Below are 23,341 nucleotides of genomic sequence, written 5' to 3' on the forward strand. Positions count from 1 at the left end.
GCTATCGATGAATCCTATAAACCAATTCATCAATTAATCAAGCCGTCATTTGGTTCATAAAACATTACAAATCATAAAAATCAAAAGATTTATCTGACCACTTGTTAGACAATCAAAACTTTTCAACGTCGTTGATGCAAGTCCATGAAACACAGCAGATTCTTATATTACAGTTCAAGATAGCTTCTTTAAATGTCTCATTGTGTTCAAACAATCATCCAAAACCCCAAAATATTAAATTTACTTAATACAATGAAAAGACAATTCTCACTTTCGAGATCATTAAATGTTAACCATTTCTGGCTCAAAAAAAATTACTTGAGCGATCACTCAATTGTCAAAACAGCTGATTAATTTTCTTTTTATTGTCTATTTGATTACAGCAGTTTTGGGCCAAAGATAAAAAAAACAAAAAAAAAAACACCTGTAAAGATCAATGAGCATTAAAGATGCTTTCTGGAAAATATTGTTTCCCACAAAGAGAGTCAAGTTGGCTGTTTCCTCCTGTTTCCAACCTCTTTTTGTTTCTGTGAGTAAAAGTAGTTCCCCTGAATGATGGAGACCCTCTTCCATCCAGCTCCCCAGTTCCCCAAGACCCTCAATACCATAAGAAAGATCCTTTTGTGGAGAAGAGCATTACAGTCCCAGATAACAGCCCCCCCAACCCCAACCCCCCTCCAGCTGTGCACAGCTTCAACAGCTGAGCTCCCCACTTCAAGGCACGTTGGGGCTTTTTTTTTTTTTTTTGGCATCGCTGATAGGAGCTAAAATAGAAGCTGGATTGTAAGAGTTGGGGAAAAACCCCTCAGCTGTGGCTGTTGGGAGTCTAAATTCCTCTGCAGAGGTTCTCCTGAGGATAGAAATGCTCCCGTGTTATCCTCCGTTCAGGTATTTCCCTCCTCTTATCTGTGTTTTTACTCATTTCATGGAACTTACGGGTAAAATAAAGCTTCCTGTTTTCATCCACCACACCTTCATTCTGAGTTCATACGGAATCACTGACAAACAATCAAACCAGATCACTGCCAGCGTTGGGTGTCTCTGGGGATGACGGTCCAGCGGTGGCCGTTGATTCAGAGGCCGACAGGTTTGTTAATGTAATGGACGTCACGGTGGAGCTGCTGAGAGAATCGTCTGTTATTTCAGGCTTATTTCAAATTTCTCTGGTAAAACACTGTTTGTTTTTCAACTGTTCACGCAGTGTCGATTAGATCTTATTTGATTATGTTTCCCTATCAGAGCATCACGTTACCTGAAAACGAAGCACACTGTCGGTGTTTCCAAAAAACCTTGAGGAATTTTCATCCTCACCTGCTGCTGTTCAACAGCAATTCACCGTTTACGAATACTTAAACAAAATAAAGTGTGGTTCTTTATTTTTACTAGATCAGATTTGGGTTGAGTTGCATTTAAGAGTTTTTCCAACAGGTTTGATATCATCAGTGTTTAATGACTTCTTGTTATTGATAGTTTTACAGAGGCAGAAAGTAAAGATGTCAGAGGAGTTTTGTGTAGCGTAGTAGTGTTGGACTTCTGGGGAGTTAGCTTAGAGCGAATGATAACTATGACACTACTATTTTCTACTGATCACATGATGCAATCTGGTGGTTGACTGAGTTCTTCTTACTTTAACACGGTGGTGAGTTGATGAATATTTAAACAAAGGACTTGTCAGCAGCCCTGTAATCATGAGCTCTCTCCGACAAGCTTTTCACAGCTGATGCACTGACTTTAGCAAAGTTCATGAATGTTAAGCTCATTCTCTTGTCGCTGAGTTCGCATGTGTTTGTATCAGTTGTTTTTTTTGCAGATGTCTGTAGTTTCAGAAAGAGGCAGAGAGGTTGTGAACGAAGGATTTAATCAGCTGGCCATGATTTTGGGTACTTTACCAGCTTGGAGCACTGAGAGTCCACTGATGCCACTCGAGGGATCAGATCACCTCCAGGTTGACTTCACTGTCCTTCACTGTCACATGTCTTTCTTTTATCTGCACCTTCAGCTTCTCTCTGAGATATACTGATCTCCGCGTGGTGACCAGTTATCATTTAATCTGCTCTGTTCGTCCTGTTAGCGTTCCATGAAGTCAGACTATCGACCCGATCATTAACCGAGCTGAGTGCTGGTCTCTCTGGACGATATCTACTAAAAGGAGAGGAGAGTCGGCCCTTAGTTAATTATCTCCAGAATGATGTGTGCGTACTGTTAGTATTCATAGAGCAGAGAAACCTGAACCTGCTGATGACACATGAATGAACATGTTGGATGACCGCCAGCGGTGCTGCTCACCAGTTCGTTAGCACTGAACTGGGGATTGATTTCTTCCTACATGTATACATCCATACTGGGATGATTTAAAAACTAGTATTTGTACTCAAAACGGTCCACTTCACCTGAAAAACTGCCTCCATGTCAGAATATTAGTCTTTTATCATTATTATTGTTATACAAGGAAAATGAGATTAAAGCAGCACATTAGCGCTGATCTGGAGCCATGTTTCTGGCCACCTCATGAACAGAAGTCAGTTTTTTCTCTGTTTTGTTCTCCACCAACTCCTGCTGCTAATTTTAAGCCCCTTTCTGTTTGGTATTGCACAGGTGAACCACAGTAGCTTTATCAAAGCTTTATATTTGCTGAAAACAGCTGCCTGATGAGAGCGGTGACACTGAACCAAAACAGTGAAGTTTTGGGCCATAAAACCAAAACAATTAGCTGAAAGGGGCTAAAACGCTCCATAGAATTAAAGGGAACCGCAGAGTTCGGTGATAATTCTGTGGGTTCATCACTATAAGTGAGAACATTTCCATTATATGATGTCATTTGATCTGCTGTTGGTATAAAAATATATATTTGTGCAGCTTTACCCTTTAACAGGGAGAAATCATTGAAACTGTCTCTGAAAACTCGTATTTATTTTGGGTCAAAGGATGTCGGGTTCTGTTAGACCGGACAATAATACATTTTTCACATCATATTATAAGTTTGTGGTAATGTCAACATGTTACAAGTGGAAAATATAAAAGCAAACCTAAGCAGTGACATTCAGGAGGGAATAAATAAGGACAGAAACAACCAGAAAACAAGCAGCAAAACGAGATAAACACTCAGCTGAAGTTAGTTTGAAGTTTTTAATGTATTGGATTGATTTTAATGTCAGTCTGTGTTGGTTAAAATCAGGATGTGGTAAACTGGGATTTCTTCATTCACTCCGAGCACACAGAGCTGCAGACTTCTCCCCGGCAGTGTTTTCTTGTGCTCCGCATTATGTAACGGAGCCACTGGGACCCGATGAGGGACGCACACATCAGCGTCTCCTCCTCTTTACGAACATGTGAAACAGTTTAAAGGTTTCTCCAGGTGCAGCTGCTCCTCCGTCTCAGGTTTACGTGGAAAATACCGAAGAGCGATGAGAAGAAGGGTGCCGGTTGTTGTTGGGGAGCCAACGATGACGGAGGCCGTGTGTTTTTCTGATTTGGACTCATCACGGCTTTGTTCCTGCTGTCTCTGCAGGTTGTGAAGAGGTGAGCGGCGTCATCCGGACTCAACTGAAGGAGTTCGTGTCTGCGTCTGGTTCCACACAGGAGGTCGGTGTTGTCACGTGTTTCTTTTTCTTTAATTACATCTACTCTCCTGCTGACATGTGACTCCAGTTTAAAGCTTTTCTTCTGCAGCTCAACAAAACAAACACAAACATGCTTCCTGCTTTTCTTCTGATGTATTATTGGGGTTCCTGCCACCTTTTTTTTTTTTTTTTTTTTCTGGTGGAAATACCAGCTGTTCTCATGGTTCCATTGTTCAGGGCAGGTGTTACCTAACATCACTCATTTAAAACCCTTTATTCTGAACCTGCTTCAACTGTCAGCAACACGGTAACACAAACTAACCAGTGGAGTTCAAACAGATTTGGTTATTTAGCCGTACTAAAGATTTTTCTCAGTAATGTCCGTGTCTCTCCTCTCATCACGTGACCAGTTAGCAAAAGTAATGGTTGTTTGTCAGATTTATTTATTTGAATTATTTTCATCAGCCTATAGAGGCTAAATTATCCAACGGTTTAAACTCGGGCTCAACAACAACAACCTCTAAAACCCGCCTTACATTAACCTGATGTGAAGCAGGTGTTTAGCTTCATCTTTGAGATGAGGATTGTTATTTCCTCTGTAAGTCTAATACCAAATTTACTTCATCTGGTAACAAAGCTAATCATTGATTATTGATCTGAAGCTGGACCTTCTGCTCAGTGCTTCACTCCAAATGATAATGCATATCTGTAGACTTGTGATACACTAGCTTCTCCCGGCAGAGTTTCCTCTTCATTTATCTTTTGAAGGAGTTCCTCTCTAAACTTTTTAATGCTTGTAGTCGTCTTTACGTGTTTCTGCTGTAGCATCTAATCTCACATCACCACACACATCTTACCGGAGCCTGGTAGCAACATATTATCCTCCTTCTGTTTTAGGTTTTATGTGCATTAGCGCCACCTATTGGAGGTAGCTACACATCCCCAGTAAGTTATCATGTCTCTGCTTTAAATGATTGTATGACTGCATCACGACTCTTCACATTGAACCTTTAGTTACCTGAAGGAGAAACAGCTTCGTCAGCAGCTTCAGCTTCATTATCAGCGTCTGCTTTGGTGACTCCTGAAATCCGTCCGGTGAGTTTATCTGGATGAAGGAGGAAGTGTATGTTTTTCCAATATGAAGGAACACAATGGAGGTCAGCTGTTGAGCAGGGACCACCTGTGGAGGTCATTTCAGAGTGGAAAGCCCCGCTCACATAATAAACACAATCATTGGTATGGCAGCGGCTCACTTCCTGCTATCTGCTGCTTGTTTATGAGTGAACCTCCTTGTTTTTATGATCTATATTTAACACACACTCAGGTTCACCATTTGAATTCAGTCTGATGTAAAGCAGGAAGTTGTTTCTATCCATGTCTTCTCAGCTGTTATCTAGTTGGTTTATTGTGGACATGTGAGATGGGACAGGTTGTACTTGTCCTCCAATGTCAGCTGTAATCCAGACAGATTGGTCTTGTTGTGTCTGCAGGACATGGCGGTGTTAGAATCAGACGTGGACACGTCTCTGTGAGGGTTTCATCATTAAACACTCATCTCTTTGTCCTCTGAGTGAAAACACGACACGTCTCACTTTACTCCCCTGAAACCAGTCTGACAAAAGCAACACGCTCCTTCATCTCCCAGCGTCCCTCCTCTCCTCTCTGTCCTCTCCTTCTCTCTGTCCTCCTCTCCTCTTTGTCATCTCCTTCTCTCTGTCCTCCTCTCCTCACTGTCCTCCTCTTCTCTCTGTCCTTTCCTTCTCTCTGTCCTCCTCCTCTCTGTCCTCATCTCCTCTCCTCCTCAGTGTTTTGCCAGCAGCCTGAGAGCGAGATAATATCACTTCATACTTTTATGATCCTGACCTACAGAGGGAGAGTCGGTGCCAGCGCTCCTCTGCAGTGCTTACTTCTGATTGTGGAGGAGAGTATCAGGTGAAGCTCCGAGTGCCCACAACAGCCCCCCCCCCCCCCCCCCGGGTGCTCGGGATGAAGCAGAGAGACGTCTCAGCTTGCAGGGAGTTTGTATTGTTTTGTGCAATAGTGGGAAACTCAGCTGGGATCAGCAGGTCAGCGCCACGGGGAAGGTCGGATTAAACTGCTCTCATCCTGAGAACAATGCTGCTGGAGGGCTGAATACCATCCTCCAGCTCAGAGGGACGATTTCCTGAGTCGGGCCCAGAAAATAGGATTTAGAGTGGAAGGAGTTTTTCTCCTGTGTCTGTGGAGCCCGGGGCTGTTTGCAGGGCTGGAAAGGGTTTAACATAATGGAGACAGTGTTTGGCCTGAGGGCCCTGCAGCTCTAACAGAGCAAGAGTGGAGGGGCTCATCAGGACTCCTTGTAGCTCCTCAGGTCTCCTCGGGACTCCTCGGGTCTCCTTGGGACTCCTTGGGACTCCTCAGGTCTCCTCGGGTCTCCTCAGGTCTTCTCTGGACTTCTCAGGTCTTCTCGGGTCTCCTCGGGTCTTCTCTGGACTTCTCGGGTCTTCTCGGGACTCCTCGGGACTCTTCTGGGCTCCTAAGGACTCCTCGGATCTCCTCGGGTCTCCTCGGGACTCCTCTGGGATTATTAAATATGTTGCAGGTCATCCTGACTGACTAACATGGAGCCATGATGGTAAAATGGCAGAAAATGTGATATAGCACATGTTGTTTGTGGCTTCTTTAATTAGAAACCCATTATTTTGGTTATTTATTCATCTTTATAAAGGAGAAATGCTCCTCTGAAGTTAAACCCTGGATTTTATTGTTTTTTTCTCTCTTAGTTTCCACACAACAATCAGTAGCGATTGTTAGAAACAGTGATAGACGTTATCTCAGACTCTTTAATCCTCAACTCAAACAGCTGATATTTCTTAGTCCAGGAACCAGAAAAAGTGGCAAACAGAATAATGTCATCACAAGACGTCTGTCCAGTGAAACCTCCTCATCTGTGGCGGTCCAGCGGACCACCCAGGCTGTGAGGTGTCAGATGGTCTTTGTTTTCCATCACCCTCTTAACCCTCATGGTGTGCGCTCGCCGTACGTAACGGGTGTTCTGGTCAATATGAGAAGAGGAGGGGCTGTTAACCTCACAGCTGAAGATATAACCCCGCCCCTCAGAGACAACTAAAGATATAACCCCACCCCTCAGAGACAACTAAAGATGTAACCCCGCCCCTCAGAGATGCTTAAAGATGTAACCCCGCCCCTCAGAGAGACAACTAAAGATGTAACCCTGCCCCTCAGAGAGACGACTAAAGATGTAACCCCGCCCCTCAGATGACAACTAAAGATGTAACCCCGCCCCTCAGAGAGACAACTAAAGATGTAACCCCGCCCCTCAGAGAGACAACTAAAGATATCACCCCGCCCCTCTTAGACAACTAAAGATATAACCCTGCCCCTTAGAGACAACTAAAGATATAACCCCGCCCCTCAGAGACAACTAAAGATATAACCCCGCCCCTCAGAGAGACAACTAAAGATGTAACTCCGCCCCTCAGAGACAACTAAAGATGTAACCCCGCCCCTCAGAGAGACAACTAAAGATGTAACCCTGCCCCTCAGAGAGACGACTAAAGATGTAACCCCGCCCCTCAGAGACGACTAAAGATGTAACCCCGCCCCTCAGAGAGACAACTAAAGATATAACTCCGCCCCTCCTCCCAGAGACACTCCGCCTCCATCTCAGCCGTGAGACCAGATTGCCACGCTGTAAGTCAAACGATAGAACCAGATGTTTCCTGGGAAACGGTGACCGCTCACACACAGATCAAACAGAGGTGTGTGTGTGTGTGCTATGTGTCCAGATCCACATGTGTTCATGTTGACAAGGCTCTGCTGTGTTTTTAGTATGTTCTATGTATGTATTTGGGCTGAAACGGACTCCTGGGATGGAACAGATTGTTTTCTTTTCCCCTCATACCTCTGAGGTGTTATACGTTCTCGGTGCCTCTGCGGCCGACATGTTAGCTCCGCCCCTCTCAGGTGCGCTCCTCGCTGGCCACTCGCCGTGGGTCTGGAACACCCCTGGGCCTCTTCTCCATTATTCCTCTTCCCTCCTTCCTTCGTTCCCACGCTCCCGTCTGGCTTCCCCCCGGCTCACTGTTGGGATTTCCTCACCTTCAACACATCTGTGTGTTTATGCTGCAGTGGTTCTCCCCACAAAATTCATAAATTAACAAACATGTCTCAGAGATAACACTCCCACACGGAGATCTAGTGAACTTGAACTGCTGCTGACATGATAAAAATGATGTGGTGTGACCTCGCTGGGAAATTTATCTGTTCTTTGTCCTCCCCTGTCCTATCAAATAAATGGACTTGTGTCAGATGTATTAATAAGATGTTGAGGTCGTGAGTGGAGATACTACAGAGGAAAAAATAGGGACACTCCAGTCAGCAGATTACTGAAACCTTCAGTTTCATTCAACATGAACGGAGACGGTATGAGGGTGTATGTGGGCAGGATATCAAACCTATAACAATCACACCACTCTGATATCACGGAGTACAGAAACATGGCGAGTACTCGGACCTAGCTCTGAACTTCGGGTCAGATTGAAGCTGTTCTTGACTCGTTCCTTGTTCAAAAAGTTCTGGATTTAAAGATTTAAATCAACATTTGGGCCGAGTAGTAACTTTTCCGTTTAAAGTACTTGTGCAGCTGCTGGCATCATTTGTTAAATGAGAGAAACTTTAATATATGAGTAGTTCGGAGACTGTTGCTATTGTGACAGCCAGGAAGTGACCAGATGGTTGTTGCTGCTGTTGGGATTCAAACTCAGCTCAGACGTCTCTGATTGCACGGAGAGGAAAATGTTAAAACTCCCAACATCCGTTTGTCTCTGCAGATCGTGTTTTACTGCACTGATCCTGAGCTGTTTTTAGGGGGCTGGTGTGGACAAATGTCTGATATACAGTAAAGAAGTAATAACAGGTGTTTACATCCATATGCTGCTGTCAGGTGTCAGATAACTCTCTCTGTGTCTAGACGTTTGTTTTGAAGTCTCGAGAGTCTGTTGAGGAATCTGCATCTGATTTCACCTCGCAGTGAATCGTTATTTTCCCCAACTGGAAACTCTATGAGCTCCAGTCAGAGCAAAACCTTCCATCTGTCCTCTCTCTGCAGCCGTCTTTGTCCAAATGTCTCTCCTACACTTCCGTCTCTCTTAAAGCGAGTGACGTAACACGGGCAGTTTTAGATCTAATTGAAAACACATGGAGATAAAAACCCTCTGAGATATCTGAGGCATGTCCGGGAATCATGTATCGACCCAAAATAAAGCTTCGGGTCTCTCCGTTATGAAATCAGTTCCTTCCTGAAAACTGGGGCTTTGGTACACCTGGATATTCAGGCAGCAGGTGCATGGGCACCAAACTTCACTGTGTGCACTGCAGTCATGTTCATAACTTTGTTTTACATTATTAATGATAAGTGTATGAAGTCCCGAAAGAGTTTTGGATACTGTATTCTCCACCAGAGATCATCGTTCCAGTTTCATTTGACGATGTGAAACCTCGAAACGTGTTTTTTGTTAAATGATCTTTGGTGTATACTGCTTGGCTCTGTATAACAAAAATTATATTATATAACAATACAGAGACAAAATGGAACTAAATTTAGACTTCATTTGATGTGTTTTCCTGCCACAGGATTAATGCCCGTTCAGTATTCACTTTCTTTTAGCTCTGTTTTTGGTCTCCACCAACCCGTGAAGGAACTCTATTGATCTAAATGCTTCACTAGCGTTCACCTGCTTTATTCCAAACTTAGTCAGTCGGGGAAAGTCGTGTAGTTTTGGATGTTAGAGCATTTTTTACAGTGAGAGAGAATTAAAACATTAAAAGTAAAGGTGCGGGCTGTAAAGCCAAAACAATAAACTGAAAGGTGCTAAAACTTTGTGGAATCAAATGAGGAATTTCTGTGGATTTTTCATTGTGTATTTTAGTTCTTTTTGACTAAATTATTAAAATTACTGTTGCAGCTCTGAAGGAAAGAGTTTTGTTTTTTTAAAGTAGTAACAGGATGATTTTCAGATTTTAAATAGTTTATTACTGTATGTTGTTATTGAAATGAGGAGTTTGAAACCACATGAAAAAGATTTTCAGGTTTATGTCTCTCCATAAGAAACCGTAAAGCTCGTTTTAACTAAAGTGTCGGTTTGATTTCTTTTCTCCAACCTGATATCTGACTGTTATCAGCTGTCACTTTACTTTTCTTCAGTCATTCCTCTTTCTTTAGATCTACATGATACGACCTGTCGTAGTCTGACAGGGAAAGATGAATGAGCAGCTCTGCTGGATGAATGATGCTCCGGCCTGGCATGTGTCCGGTGCGCACATGTGGATCTTAACTCTGATCCTCTTGTCTTTGATGTGAAGGTCTGTGTGTCTGAACTCCAACAGAAACTTCTTTACTCCGGCTTCAGCAGCACCGCTGGCTTTCTTTTAGTCTGTAAAACGATTTTACGTCCGTCTCTGATCTGTGTCGCTCAGTCGGCTTCACTCCGATAGGACGGAAAATATGAACAGAAAATGCAGTCAATTTAGATTTAACCCGAACACCTCTTTAATCTAAATGTTGTTGTCGTACGTGGAGCTCTGATGACACAACCACAAACTAAAGACCTTCAGAAATTGATTAAACACTAACGTGAGCTGAAAACATCAGCATGTTACTACGCTCACTGGCTTAGTATTTACTGGTAAATCGCAAGCTGGCTAATTTAGTTAAAAAAAAACATTCCCAACTGATTCCACTGATTCTTTCAGTGTGTCGTAGTGCTCAGTAAGCTGCCACAATCTGTTTACAATGCAGCATCAACTACAGCTACAGCATTACGTTTATCCTACACTTTGGTTCGTCATGCTAAACGTTCCTTCGAATGTTTACAGTAAAAAAAAAACTGAAGAATTAAAAATGTTGTAAATGGACAAACAGCGATGTGGAATAAGGAAACAACTTATTTTTCCCTCTTCACTTTCCGAGCTAACATTGCTCAGGAAATGTTATCTTTAGCTTGAGTCTTTTAGAACGACATCATGTCTGTATGGAGACGTTAAAACGTCAGGAGATTTAACCAATTCATGGAGATAATGTCAGTTTAGCTACAGCTGAGACAGATGGAAAGCGTGCTTTTGTTTTGACCAATTGTTCTACCAAAAAAATGTAAAGCACGGCCGACAGGAACAGGACTAACTTGAGTTGAGTTGACAGACTGTTGTGTTGCTGGGAAAAAAAAAAAGCATTTGTGTGATATTCTAGACGTTTTACTGAGACTTTGTGTGGCTTTAAAATCGCTCAGGAAGCGGTTCCCATGCAGCTCAGGGGGAGGATGAGTCAGCAGGGTTTATCAGAAACAGGTCAAAGTCTTATTAGGTTTAGCAGATATGCATCAGCATTCAAACGGTCTGTTTCTGAACTCCCATTCAGACTGATAAGAAAGGCCTTTTCCTGCCGCTCTCCACGCTGCGTTCAAGTGCCCGACCGACCTATCGGCTTCTCTTCCTGTTGGAGCACCTTTTTCCGTCTTCATATGGAACTCAACTGCGAGTAAACACAAAAGTCAGACCATCACTGTACTGATGGAGTGTTGACTGAACACAAGTTGAACTTTAGTGTACATAATGTTCAGAATAATACACAAACTGTCTAGTAGCACTCACAAATTCCCTTTGAATACATTTTAAATGCAAAATACCACTAATTACACAATAGGAGTGTAAGTTTGAGCACACATTTACACCGGAAGAGCTTGATGCTTTTTTTTTTTTAGGCTGCTTTAAGTATACTTAAAAAAAAAAAAAAAAAAAAAAAATGAAGTACACACACTGCACTACACACTAGTAGTATACTTACCATACTAAACTTCATATTTGCTTGCAAGACAAGACTGTTACTTAAAACTTAAAGAAGCACAAGCTGTGCTTTAGAGGTATACTTGTAAATAAATGTTAAGCTTACATGCAAAACAACAGTGAAATAGTACGCTTTTACTTTTTTTTTTAAAGGTGGATTTAAGTATACGTTACTAATTAAGTAACATTTAAAATACACACCAATAGTTTAGCTAGCGCTTATGTCTATGCTAACGGGATAAAAAACACTGCGATAGTGCATTTTTACTGTTTTTCCAGGTTACTCTAAGTATATTTTTTTAATCTTAACATAACAAAAATTGTGCACTAGAAGTATACCGGTAAATAGATTTTAAGTTTACTTGTGAAATAGTACACTTTTACATTTTTCAAGGTGGCTTAAAGTACACTTTACACATGAAGTAACACTTAATTCTAGTACACTGTCAAACTTTTTTTCCCTAGTTGCTTTAAGTATACTTAAAATCAAAAAATGACATATAATTCACATAGTTTTGTAGCATTAAGTACACTTAATGTAGCCTACTGTATACTTTGAAATAAAAAATTTAAAAAGTGGCCAATTTCAGTCTAAATAAGCATTAAACTAGTCCACTTGGAGGTGTAGCACTAGTTTATCCAACAGTATACTTAACTAAGTACACTACTGATAGTGAGAATACACCAGTCATTACAACTGATAGTGAGATGTTGGCTGCAGAGAGGAATAAAAACCGAGCGAGGAGGTGAGAGAAACTGAGACGGAGAGAGAAGGAGGAGAGAAACCTTCCGCAGCTCCGGCTCTTGTTGTTTTAACCCAGATTCAGCCCTGAAATATGGCCGCCATGTGGACCCTCTCAAGGAGTGTGGCTCCGCTGTCGACCCGGCCAATCAGAGGAGACGTGGTGGTCCGGGGGGAGGGGCCGCGGGGAGGGTCCGGGGAGGGTCCGGGCAGTCCAGAGTGTGAGTGAGGCATTACAGTGTGTGAGTAGCGGAGGAGGAGAGCTGGACTATCCACAGACCGATGGAGACAGGTTGGACTCTTTTTATTTATTGTCCTGAGTTAATGATCATCTGAAGAGTAAACACACTCTCTTATCTGCTTGCTGGTCGGTGTAAGAGGATGTAAACGTTGTATTCTCTGTGTCGTGTCTCTGAGCTGCAGGATGCTGAACAGATGTCTGGAGGTGTTTGGAAAGATCTGCTTCATTATAGTGTGGAAAGTCTGACAGTCTGTTATAGACTGCTGTTATTACTGTTAGAGTCTACAGTCTCCCTAAATAATGACGAGGTTCAGACTGATTCTGTCCTCTATAACGCCTCCATAGATTACACAGATAGTTTGATGCTGTTTGATTGTCAGTGATTCGTTCTTCCTACCTGGATGGTTTAACTTTTTCCATGTGGTTCATCTTAAAGACTTATTAGTTATCTGATGTGACCAGTTAACGCCTCGAGTCTCCTTCAGCAGCTGCAGGTTCTTCTCATTCAAACCGTCCTCACAGATTGGAAACACCTCTTCGTTGTGAAGCCTCTCTGCTGTTTTTAAGGAGTTTTGGTTTTGATTGTTGTTCTGGTAACGGGTTGGAGAAGTTAATCTCTGTCTTGATGAATAAACTCTCTCTGAACTCCCAACCCGGTTCTAAACATAGGTCTCCATTGTGACGGCTGGCTCCGGAGGTGACGGGTCCATAGATATGTAGATTACTTCCTGTCGGTGGAAAGTTCTTTCCTGCTGTTTTGTTGCTGTGCTCAGAGAAAAGCTGAGTGGACACTCTGAACAGGAGCTGAGTTCAGCTCTTTACTTCAAATATCTCAACAACCGTTCGATGGGTATCCAGGATTTATTCTACAGACGTTCATGTTCCCCAGAGGGTGAACCCTGATATCTTCGGTGATCACATGACTTCTCTTGTGTCGTGATGAAGCTTCTCTCATTAAATATAAAGCACATATCTTTGTTTCCCAGAGGATGAATTGTCATCAGTTTGGCGCCTCCAGCAGGTCAAAGTTCACACTTTTCCTGTGAAATATGTCAACACCTTCGAGTTGGAAAGGTTCAAAGTTTGTTAACCGTTGTAGACGAGGACAGAACGAGATGTGAGTTTAGAAGAAAAACTTGTTCAATATTTCAAGATTTACAGTTTTTTATGTGCAAACTAAAGATTACACGTAAAAACATATGAATGGAAACACATTTAAAAACAGGAAAAGACCACTATTTGCTATTTGAGTGTTAGCCAGTAACTAGCTTAACTCTCTAAATTTAATAAATACAAAATAATGACTGAATGCAACTCTCCATAAAACCACAATGCTAAATAATGTCTTCATTTATCCTTTGAAATATCTCAACGTGTTTGTTGGAAGTGGAACAAAATTTGGTGGCAACATTCGTGGTTCCCTGAGGATGTAGCTCAGCGTCTTTGGTGATCATCTGGAATTTATTCTGACGCTGAACCAAGATGCTGAACATGGTGAACATTTGACCTCCATGTTAGCATTGTTGTTTTGAGCTTGTTATCATGCCAATGTTAGCCTACAGCTTGTTAAACTCCGGGCTGCTCGTGTGACTGCAGACTCGTTTCTTCGTCTTTATTTTAGTGTGAATTGATATGGCGCTCCTCCGTTATTTCACTTCAATCTTTCCCGTTCCTAAAGAGCTGTAGGAGAACTGAAGTCCAGCTGAGGAAGAGTTTCTTTCTCTCTGAACAGTTGGCTACAAGCTCCCTCTCTGGGGAGCATGTGTCGGATGGCAGGCAGTCCTGTCAGTGTGTGTGTGGACGGGGATTAGTGGTGGGGTCAGCGGGGCGGTGGCTGCAGTCTGAGGGCCGTAAACTCTTCTGTGTGTGTAAACTGAGCCTGAAATAATCCTCTCCCCCTCCCACGGTTACTCAGAGAGAATGAAAGACATCATAAATCCACCTCCAGTCTCGCAGACGGACGACCAGGCTGCAGTATGTCCTGGGAAACCTGTGTTCACCATAACTGTTAGAGTGTGTGTGTGTGTGTGTGTGTGTGTGTGTGTGTGTGTGTGTGTGTGTGTGTGTGGAGCGGTGAGCAGACGTCTGGACAGCAGAGTAAAAAAAACATTAATAACTAGCTGGTTTCAGATCCACTGACCCACATTTAAACACATCTAAAGAGATCTGGAGCCTCCAGCAGTCACGTGATGCAAAAACACTGCAGTAGGGCAAGGTCAAAGGTTAAGTGTCCAGGTTATCCCTGGCTCCAGTTGTTTCAGCTCCAACATGTTCTCCTACAGTATTCCTGTCAGGGAGGAATTAGTCGGCTCCACAAACGTTTGACCCCAAACTTTCAGTCTTAAATCCTGACGTCAAACATCAACGCTTGTGATTCATGAAACCAACTCTGGTCCAACTCCTGATGATCTCATCTGTTTCACAGTCCAGACATACTCTACGTGTAACACACACACACACACACGCACGCACGCACGCTGCGCGCGCGCGCACACACACACACACACACACACACACACACACACACACACACACACACACACACGCACGCACAGATCTGGGTCGTTTTCTCTGCTGGAGGAGAAGAAGGAAAAAGAGGACTGTTGTTAATTTCAGTGGGATGACAGAGATCAAAGTTTGTGTATCCTCTGACTCATTCACACACACACACACACACACACACACACACACACACACACACACACACACACACACACACACTGTGTCTCACTGGATGTGACCCCAAGGGGCCGATCGTGTCTCCCGACCCTCTGTGAGTGGTGGAAATCTGGCAGTGCGCACGTATGGATGGCTCCCTCCGTGTCCCTCTGTGTCCCTCCGGGTCCCTTCAGTGAAACCAGAGGGAACAACTCTGTATTTATAACATGAACACACAGACTCGTAGTTCAGACGTCTTTTAATCATCTCTGTCTCAGCTTCTGTTTAACGTTCTGAGATAAATATAATGAAGTATAATAAAAGTACTCTACATGGTAGAAGTACCTTAAAGTTGTGTTTAAAGTCTGAATGTTCTCAGATCCCTGCAGCTGTGACAGATGTGGCTGCACTGTGTGTTTATGTGTCTCACTACCTGCTGCCGACTAAGCAGGGTCGCTGTCTCCAGGGTTACCAGAAGGTCATGTGACAGCTGAGCGGCCGGCGTGTTATCAGACCTCTGGCTGACCTCAGGTCAGCTGTGTGGGCTCACTAATGAGAGGCCTCGGCCTGTTGTTCTCTCTGTCTGTATCCGCTTCACACACACACACACACACACACACACACACACACACACACATACACACTGTGCCAGACAGACACATACATTTTCTCCTCCATACAAAAAAATTACTGATCATCTCAGAGCATCTTTATACATGTAATTACATTTTATACATGTAATTACATTTTATACATGTAATTACATTTTATACATGTAATTACCATGTCCTCACTCTGCTCCTGTGTCTGTGTTTCATTTCCAGGTGTGTCTGATGTGACGCCAGCGGGCTGGCTCAGGGAACACTCCTTCAGTACAATGTAGACACCAAAACCACCAGAAGAAGAAGAAGAGAAGAGCCGACAGACGGAGGAGAGTCTGAGGAGGAGGAACTACAGGAGAGAAGAGAAGAAGAGGAGGAGGAGGAGGAGGAACGACAGGAGAGAAGAGAAGAAGAAAAAGAGGAGGAGGAACTACAGGAGAGAAGAGAAGAAGCAGCAGCAGGCTGTGAACCTTGAGCGTGCAGCGGTGTCACCGCCTCTTTCTCTGAGAAGGATCCCACCTTCATCTCTCCTTCCTCTACCTCCTCACCTGTCAGCAGGGCTGCGGTCTGAGCGGAGCTCCGCCTCCAGCCATGTGCCATGTGATCGTCACCTGCCGCTCCATGCTGTGGACTCTCCTGAGTATCGTGGCGGCGTTCGGAGAGCTCATCGCCTTCATGAGCACCGACTGGCTGGTGGGGTTCCCCCGCACGCCGGACGCCGTCTATGGCCCCCACGGGGCCACCGCGGCCGGGGAGGCCTACCGACCCACACTGGGCATCTACGGCCGCTGCCTGAAGCTGCCCCATCTGCAGCGGGGGATCCTGTGCGGACCCTACGCCGTGCACTTCGGGGAGATAGCCAGCGGGTTCTGGCAGGCCACCTCCATCTTCTTGGCGGCGGGCATCCTGCTGCTGTGTGCCGTGGCCTTCATCTCCGTCTTCACCATGTGCTTCCAGAGCATCATGAAGAAGAGCATCTTCAACGTGTGCGGACTGCTGCAGGGGATCGCAGGTGAGACGCACACAACACATCTTCAACTGTTTTAGTGTGTGACACGGATGTAGAGAAGAATCACTGAAGACCTGCAAACTGTTAAAAGTCTCTATTTCAAAACGTTTTACACCCAAATTGGCTCAGATGTTTCTGTCACTTTTCACGGGAACGGGAAATTAGATAAAAACACTTTCTCAGAGCGAACACAGTGACATCATCATCTCCTCCTGTCTGTATGGTGGCCGTCTGCTCCTTCTCCTTCATGTGTGTCTGATTTGAACAGATGTAATCTTTGATTTCCATCGTGGTTCGACATCAAGTCCTGCAAACTATCTCTTGTTTGATGACGACCTGAGTCTCAGTCCCTCCCGTCAGTGTCCACAACCAGCATCATCACACAAACAGCCTCATTATAACATCAGATAAATGATCTGAGTGTGTCGGTTCGTCTGAACCTGACGAGGAGAAACTAAAGTTTATTCTAACTGTTGTTTGGACCTCAGAGACGTTCAGTTCTTCTTGTTTCTGTTCATTCCTGCGGCGTCACCGTTCATCACGGTGAATGAAACGCTCTCAGCTCAACTCATTCATTACCAGAACCACAACTCCCACTGCTGCAACCATAGGTTTCATCCTGATAAACTTTAACCCCACCACCAGTTTATTTACTGTCACCAGTCAGCTGGAGGCTTCCCTGACTCCTGATTGGACGACACAGCGGTCGAGTGCGCACGCGTATCTCTGTTGTTGTGTAAAGGGTGTGTGTCTGTGTGTGTGGGTTGTGCGTCTCTGGCCACTGACTCACTGCGGTGAGGGATGGAGGGAGGAGGCCCTGAGATCATGGACTTCTCTCTGCTGATTATAGATGTCCTCCTCCACAGTTGTTTATTTGGTGCCGGTCCAAACAGAAAAGGTGGGCATATGGGGACCGACTACAGAGCAGTAAACTCAGCTCTGTTCTGACCTGCTGGAACCCAAACAGCCAGTTAACCTCAAATATTTTAAATGTGCTAAATAAGCTTTACGTTAAAAATTTTGGGATATGTATTCTATTAAAACATACTTAAATCACAGACAGTATATAAAGTGTTTGTAGCTTCAGGTCTGATGCAGAAGTGCCTTGAACTGCAATACCACCGAGTGCCACTAGAGGTTGGCTCCAAAAAGCCTCCGGCTCCATAGACTCCCATTCAACTTCTCTCATCAAATACAAAGTCAATAAAATGTCTCCGCCAGTTATCTCGGTATTGTTAGCTGAAGTCACTCCTTCTTATTAGTTTTCTGGCGGTCCGTCTGAAAATAATCCGTCATTAATCATAAAATAAGCTTCAAAAAGACGTGTTTTTGTGGCGTGCTGTGACCAGTCCCAGTTGCTAAGCGACGGTTTGTCAGGTGAAGGTCACATCACCTGGAAGTTCTTTATTCAAAGACCATGAAAGCAGGGAAGTGCACCGCTGAGTGACCTCATTGTGTCGAGGTCGAGGACGAGGACGAGGGAGCTTACAGCTGAGGAGGCGGGAGAGTTTCCGTCTAAACTGAAGTACGATAAGTCGTCGGAAGAAATACGAGGCGGTCCTTCGTGTCCCTGCTCGTGTCTCTGTCCTCCTGTCTCCATGAGGCCGCTGAATGACATCACTCTCCCTGACGTCCACCAGTGGGACGACCTCTCTCCTCCTAATTATTTCCACGATGCGAGCTGACCCTCCGGTGATGAGGAAAGTGGATCCGGCCGCGCAGATGTTTGGTGATGATGGACGTCAGCCGGGAGGATCGTGATGCTGCTGCCAGAGAGGGTCACGTCATTTCACTGGAGAGGCTCCGCAGCTCGTTAACCTCGTCTTCACACACACTGATGTCACTCCTCAGACGCTCCGGTCCGCTCTGACACACTTCCTGATGGCCGCGGTGACTCGGACGCCAACAGACTGACGGGTAGTTGGAGTCCAGGTGGTTTTAAGATTTCAGCTGAAGTTCGTCCAGATGGTTAAAACAGACGGACCTCTGTTGACTTAGTTTTAGGGCCCTGAAGAAACTCGTTCAACTACCTGTAAATGATTCCTCTTCATTTACCGAAACGTCTTCGTCACTCAGGATTACAAACAACACGTAAACACACTGTGCTGTAAAACTTATTACCCGTCATAAAGTTTCCCTCCAGTGGTGAGTCACAGACCTCATTACAGGTTGAACCATCGATCATGACGAAGCTCCAGGATAGAAAAGAGAAGGAAAACACAACACTTTCTTACAGGAACTGAAGCGGCTTCATTCAGCGATGACGAATCTGATGGAAAATATCGTGTGTCAAGGAAAACAGACCTGTCAGCTCTGACTGATAACAAACGGGACTACCATGTGTTAATCTCTCCTGCTTCCTGTTCAGGTTTACACTGGTTTTAGAGGGTTTTCAAGACTGGTTTTAGACTGGTTTAGACTGGTTTTAGAGGGTTTTCAAGACTGGTTTTAGACTGGTTTTAGACTGGTTTAGACTGGTTTTAGAGGGTTTTCAAGACTGGTTTCAGATTGGTTTTGGACTTGTTTCAGACTGGTTTTGGACTTGGATATCTGTGCTGACAGTGGAGGTGTGCCTGTCTCATGAAGACAAACAGTAGGGCAAATGTGCCCGTTAACAGTCTCAACTGTAGTATTTTTCAGTTTTCCCTCCGACACAGCTGCTTTAAAGTGACTTCGGTCCAACTCAGCACTGAAGAGGAAAAAAAAGAGAAAAAGAAAACCACTTCATCGCCGCCCCCTGCCAGTGTTTCCTTCGTGCCCTCTCTTCTTCTCCTTCCAGACATCAAACTGATTCTAATTTTTTTTTCCTGGAAAGTAGAGAGGTGGCCAGATTTCTTGGAGACCTGCTGTGTTTACAGGGTGGAGGCTGGGGGGGTGGGGTTAGTGGTAGTCAGCTATCAGAGATGGATGATGGTGGAGAAGTTAACGGAGACGAGAGGCTGGAAGGGTGGAGCGACCCAGGGATATTAGGTTATAGTGTGTGTGTGTGTGTGTGTGTGTGTGTGTGTGTGTGTGGAGGGGCGGGGGGGGGGGGGTCTTGGGAGCGGTGGGGTTGTGAATTAAAACCATGCCTTACATCCATCACTGGAGGCGGCCTGGACGTCAGACCGATGCAGCAACATGTGGAAAGAATTTATGACCTAGTTTTCATTTCCGTGTTTAATACGATATATCGGAGGGTTTAGAGGGAGAGAGACAGGAAGTAGAGACGGAGAGGGAGAGGAAGACAGTTTTTTATGAAGCGAGTGGGACAGAAGGAGGAAAGCAGGACAGCTTAAACTCTGTCTGACTCATTGATGATCTGTTATTACTGTAAACGTTTCCTCCTGATCTGATTGGCGGACGGCTCTCTGTCTGACCTGCTGACCCCTCTACTGTCCTGGGAGGAAGTGCAGAGAGATAAAGTTAAAAACGAAAGGCTGATTTTATGTTTCTAAGACTATCAGAGTGTCTTAAGTGGTAGAAGTGGGTCACCCCAACACAGGAAGTGACCTTATCCTTCCACTGAGACGCCGGAGGGTCGGCCAGTGACTGTAGCAGGCGGGAAACCCATCGGCTACCTCTTCCTGTTGTTCTCCTCTCTGTTGTGTGCTGACCCGACAGGATTGTGTGGCGAGATTCAAACTCCTTCCTGCTGTGTTTATCTGCTGTCACGTTTCAGGCAGGAAACCAGGAAGTTGTTCCTGCCTGGTCCAACTTTGACTTCTGATGTTTAAATGTCAGGAAATGTTTTCAATTTCACAAAAATAATTAACGGTAGTCTCTGAGAACAGTAACACTTTACATTTAAATTATAACACTTGATAATATAGTATAATAGTAGACATAAAAGGGCAATTAAAATGTTATTCATGTATTTGTTAACAACTATAACTCCTCCTGCATCACTCCCATTTGTTTAAAAAAAATTAACATTATTGTTCTTAAAAAATAATATTTCAAAGGTCTTAACTGCTGCAGACAAATATTTAAACAAGCAGGGGAAGATCGAGGGGAGGAGCTAACTGAGAGACCGACTCCACTATGCCCCACCCACCTATACTGGAAACCTGACTGCACCCGAGACATGTCAATCAAAGAGCCCCGCCCCCAAACTTATCGGAGTCCTAATATGTAATGAATGATGAATTATTTCCAGTAGGAGGACTCTGATCAGAAGGAGGGAGTTTTAACTAATGGCACCATGATGACCTCAGGAGAGAACTTGATGCTTTTTAATGGGAGACAGCCCCAAGTGGTCCTCAGTAGTATTACAGATGGAGTCTATGGAGACCGTCCCTAGTGGTCCTCAGTGGTATTACACTTTAAGACATTTCTGCATTGTTTCACTTTCAGACCTGAGACTTCATCCATGTTTACATAAAGTCTATGTTTCCACCTGTAGATCTCTGACAGGATGGCTTTACTGAAGCCCGTGGATGAAGTTGAAAGCTCAATCAGACCTTGAGTGACGACTTCCTCCCCAGTTCAGTCATATTTCAAGGTATAATACCTGCAGCGGCCTCGAGGGGCTGTATTAAACACCTGAGTCACTGTCTTCTCTCTGTGTTCAGGTCTGTTCCTGATCCTCGGTCTGATGCTGTACCCTGCTGGCTGGGGTTCAGACAAGGTCCAGCTGTACTGCGGTCCGGACGCAGCTCCGTACCGGGCCGGGCTCTGCTCCATGGGCTGGGCCTTCTACACCGCCATGGGCGGCACCGTGCTCACCTTCGTCTGCGCCATCTTCTCCGCTCAGGCCGAGATCGCCACGTCCAGCGACAAGGTTCAGGAGGAGATCGAGGAGGGGAAGAGCCTGATCTGCCTCCTCTGAGGCTCCGACACCGTCTGTCCTGTCGGGGGGGGAAGAGGAGGCGGGCCGGTACCGATCCACCGCTGCTCCTCGGCCACTGCATCGTTTACCACTAAGACTTTACTTTGTTGTGTTCCTGTGGGAGAAATCGGAAAGTGCCACGTTAATTTCTGAGTGTGCGTCTGTCTTTGTGCCATTAGAGGCGCTGTATTGTTGGTGTGTTCATGTTCACCATGTGGAGGCCCAGAGGTTCTGTCTGCCTCCCCATGTTCTGTAAATGTGTGTGATTTTATATATTTTGTATAGCTGTGATGTCAGAGTGAAGGTCAGCTGATGATGTCACTGCTGCCTTAAAGAAAAAGAAAACACTGGTGTTTCTGTCGCCAGGCAACAACCAGCGACCCTGTTAGCTGTTAGCTATTAGCTTCAACAAGGGAACCACTAGTCAGCGAGAATAAACTCACAGGATGAATGGCCGCCAGCTCAGAGTGGACGTCCTCACAGAATGTACTCTTTGAATGATTCTCGTGTTTTAGACCCTGAAATGTACCGGTGGAGATGATTGTTCTCTCCGACTGCACCAGGACCGGCAGCGGAGAACATGAACCCAGCTGGATCCTCGCCGACGACTGATGGAGGTTTGCGTCGGGTCCTCCTCCTGCAGACTTCCCGTGATCTGTGCACGGAGACATGGACTGAAGGATGAGGACACATGAAGTAACGTCCGGTTTCAGGGAGGGGGTCCCGTCAGAGACAGTGTCCTATCTGTTCCCGTCTGTTTCTGACAAATCAATAAAGAGAAGGGAAAAAGATGACGTTGGCTTTCAGTTTTTAAGCTTCACTGTGTGGAGAAGAAGGAGGAGGGAGGAGGTGGAGGGAGGCGGAGGGAGGTGGAGGGAGGAGGTGCAGCAAGCGGAGCAGCCAGCTCGGTGCTGAGACCTCAGTTTGGCCCTGGAGGAGGGGTGGGGACGTTTTCCAGCCGGCGGCTGATCAGTTTTTCCACTGATGCAGAACTGAACTCTCTCTGTGTGTGTGTGTGTGTGTGTGTGCACCAGGTTGGGTTCAAAATCATTGTTGTGAGGACATTTAGGCTGATTGTCACAACTTTAAAGAGAAAATTGATAGATTCGGTTTGAGGGTTTAGGTTACGTAAGTTAGGGTTCCGCTCTTAGGACGGTTATTGTGAGGGTAAGTGGTTAGGGATTGTATTATGTTAATGAATGTCCTCACAAGGATAGCCATACATGTGTTGTGTGTGTGTGTGTGTGTGTGTGTGTGTGTGTGTGCGCCTAATATTGGGTGGTATATTTACTAATTGAAGTATATTTACCAAAGTACAATTCACTGTTCTTCAGTATTTCCATTGTTTGCCACATTATACTTCTATTTCATTACAGAGAAAAATTTACTCTTGACTCCACTACATATAAATAGTTACTAATTACTTTACCAAATTATGATTTCCATAAAGAAACATGAGAAGCTTGGGTTTGAAAATTTAACCTGTTAAAACTTTGTTACGTCTCCGATGTCAATAAAGTAAAAAAAAACCGAAAAGAAAAAAAAAGATTTTTTTGGGGGGAAACTTCCTAAGATTAATATAACTTTAATTATCATTTCCTTCTCATTGGTCGGATTGTATTACAGAGATCTTGGGACCCTGGACAGGCCCGACCCTTAGGTTGGAAACCACTTTAGTAAATGACCTAACGCTAAGTAAATAAGTTAAAACTAGTAAAAACAGTCAATTGTTGCAGTAATGCATCTTTATTTCCAATCTAATTGTGTCAGTAAAAAATATCCAGTGTCACACCTTTGAAACTAAAAGTACATTTTAATAATAATATTTTCACTTATGTGTGATTTTAAATTGAGAACTTGGAGTGAAAGGACCTGAATTT

At 44.5% G+C, this 23,341-nt stretch overlaps 1 protein-coding gene across 2 annotated transcripts in view; it reads left to right on the forward strand.

The window, feature by feature from the left end:
- Positions 1 to 22,256, forward strand: part of lhfpl2a (LHFPL tetraspan subfamily member 2a) — a 32,076-nt gene extending 9,820 nt beyond the window's left edge. Inside the window, exons 2-4 of one of the 2 annotated variants that reach the window (XM_069164842.1) lie at positions 3,509 to 3,582; positions 15,865 to 16,654; positions 21,205 to 22,256. In XM_069164842.1, coding sequence (XP_069020943.1) covers positions 16,234 to 16,654; positions 21,205 to 21,461 — 678 coding nt within the window. In that variant the 5' untranslated portion in view covers positions 3,509 to 3,582; positions 15,865 to 16,233 and the 3' untranslated portion in view covers positions 21,462 to 22,256. Of the gene's footprint in view, positions 1 to 3,508; positions 3,583 to 12,360; positions 12,434 to 15,864; positions 16,655 to 21,204 lie in introns of those variants that run through there. The other variant, XM_069164833.1, reaches the window with a different exon arrangement.
- The last annotated feature ends 1,085 nt before the right edge of the window (positions 22,257 to 23,341 follow it).

This window comes from Embiotoca jacksoni, unplaced genomic scaffold (genome assembly GCF_022577435.1).
Source record: "Embiotoca jacksoni isolate LCO1_2020_lvr unplaced genomic scaffold, fEmbJac1.0.p SCAF_10, whole genome shotgun sequence".
Lineage (NCBI taxonomy): Eukaryota > Metazoa > Chordata > Actinopteri > Embiotocidae > Embiotoca > Embiotoca jacksoni.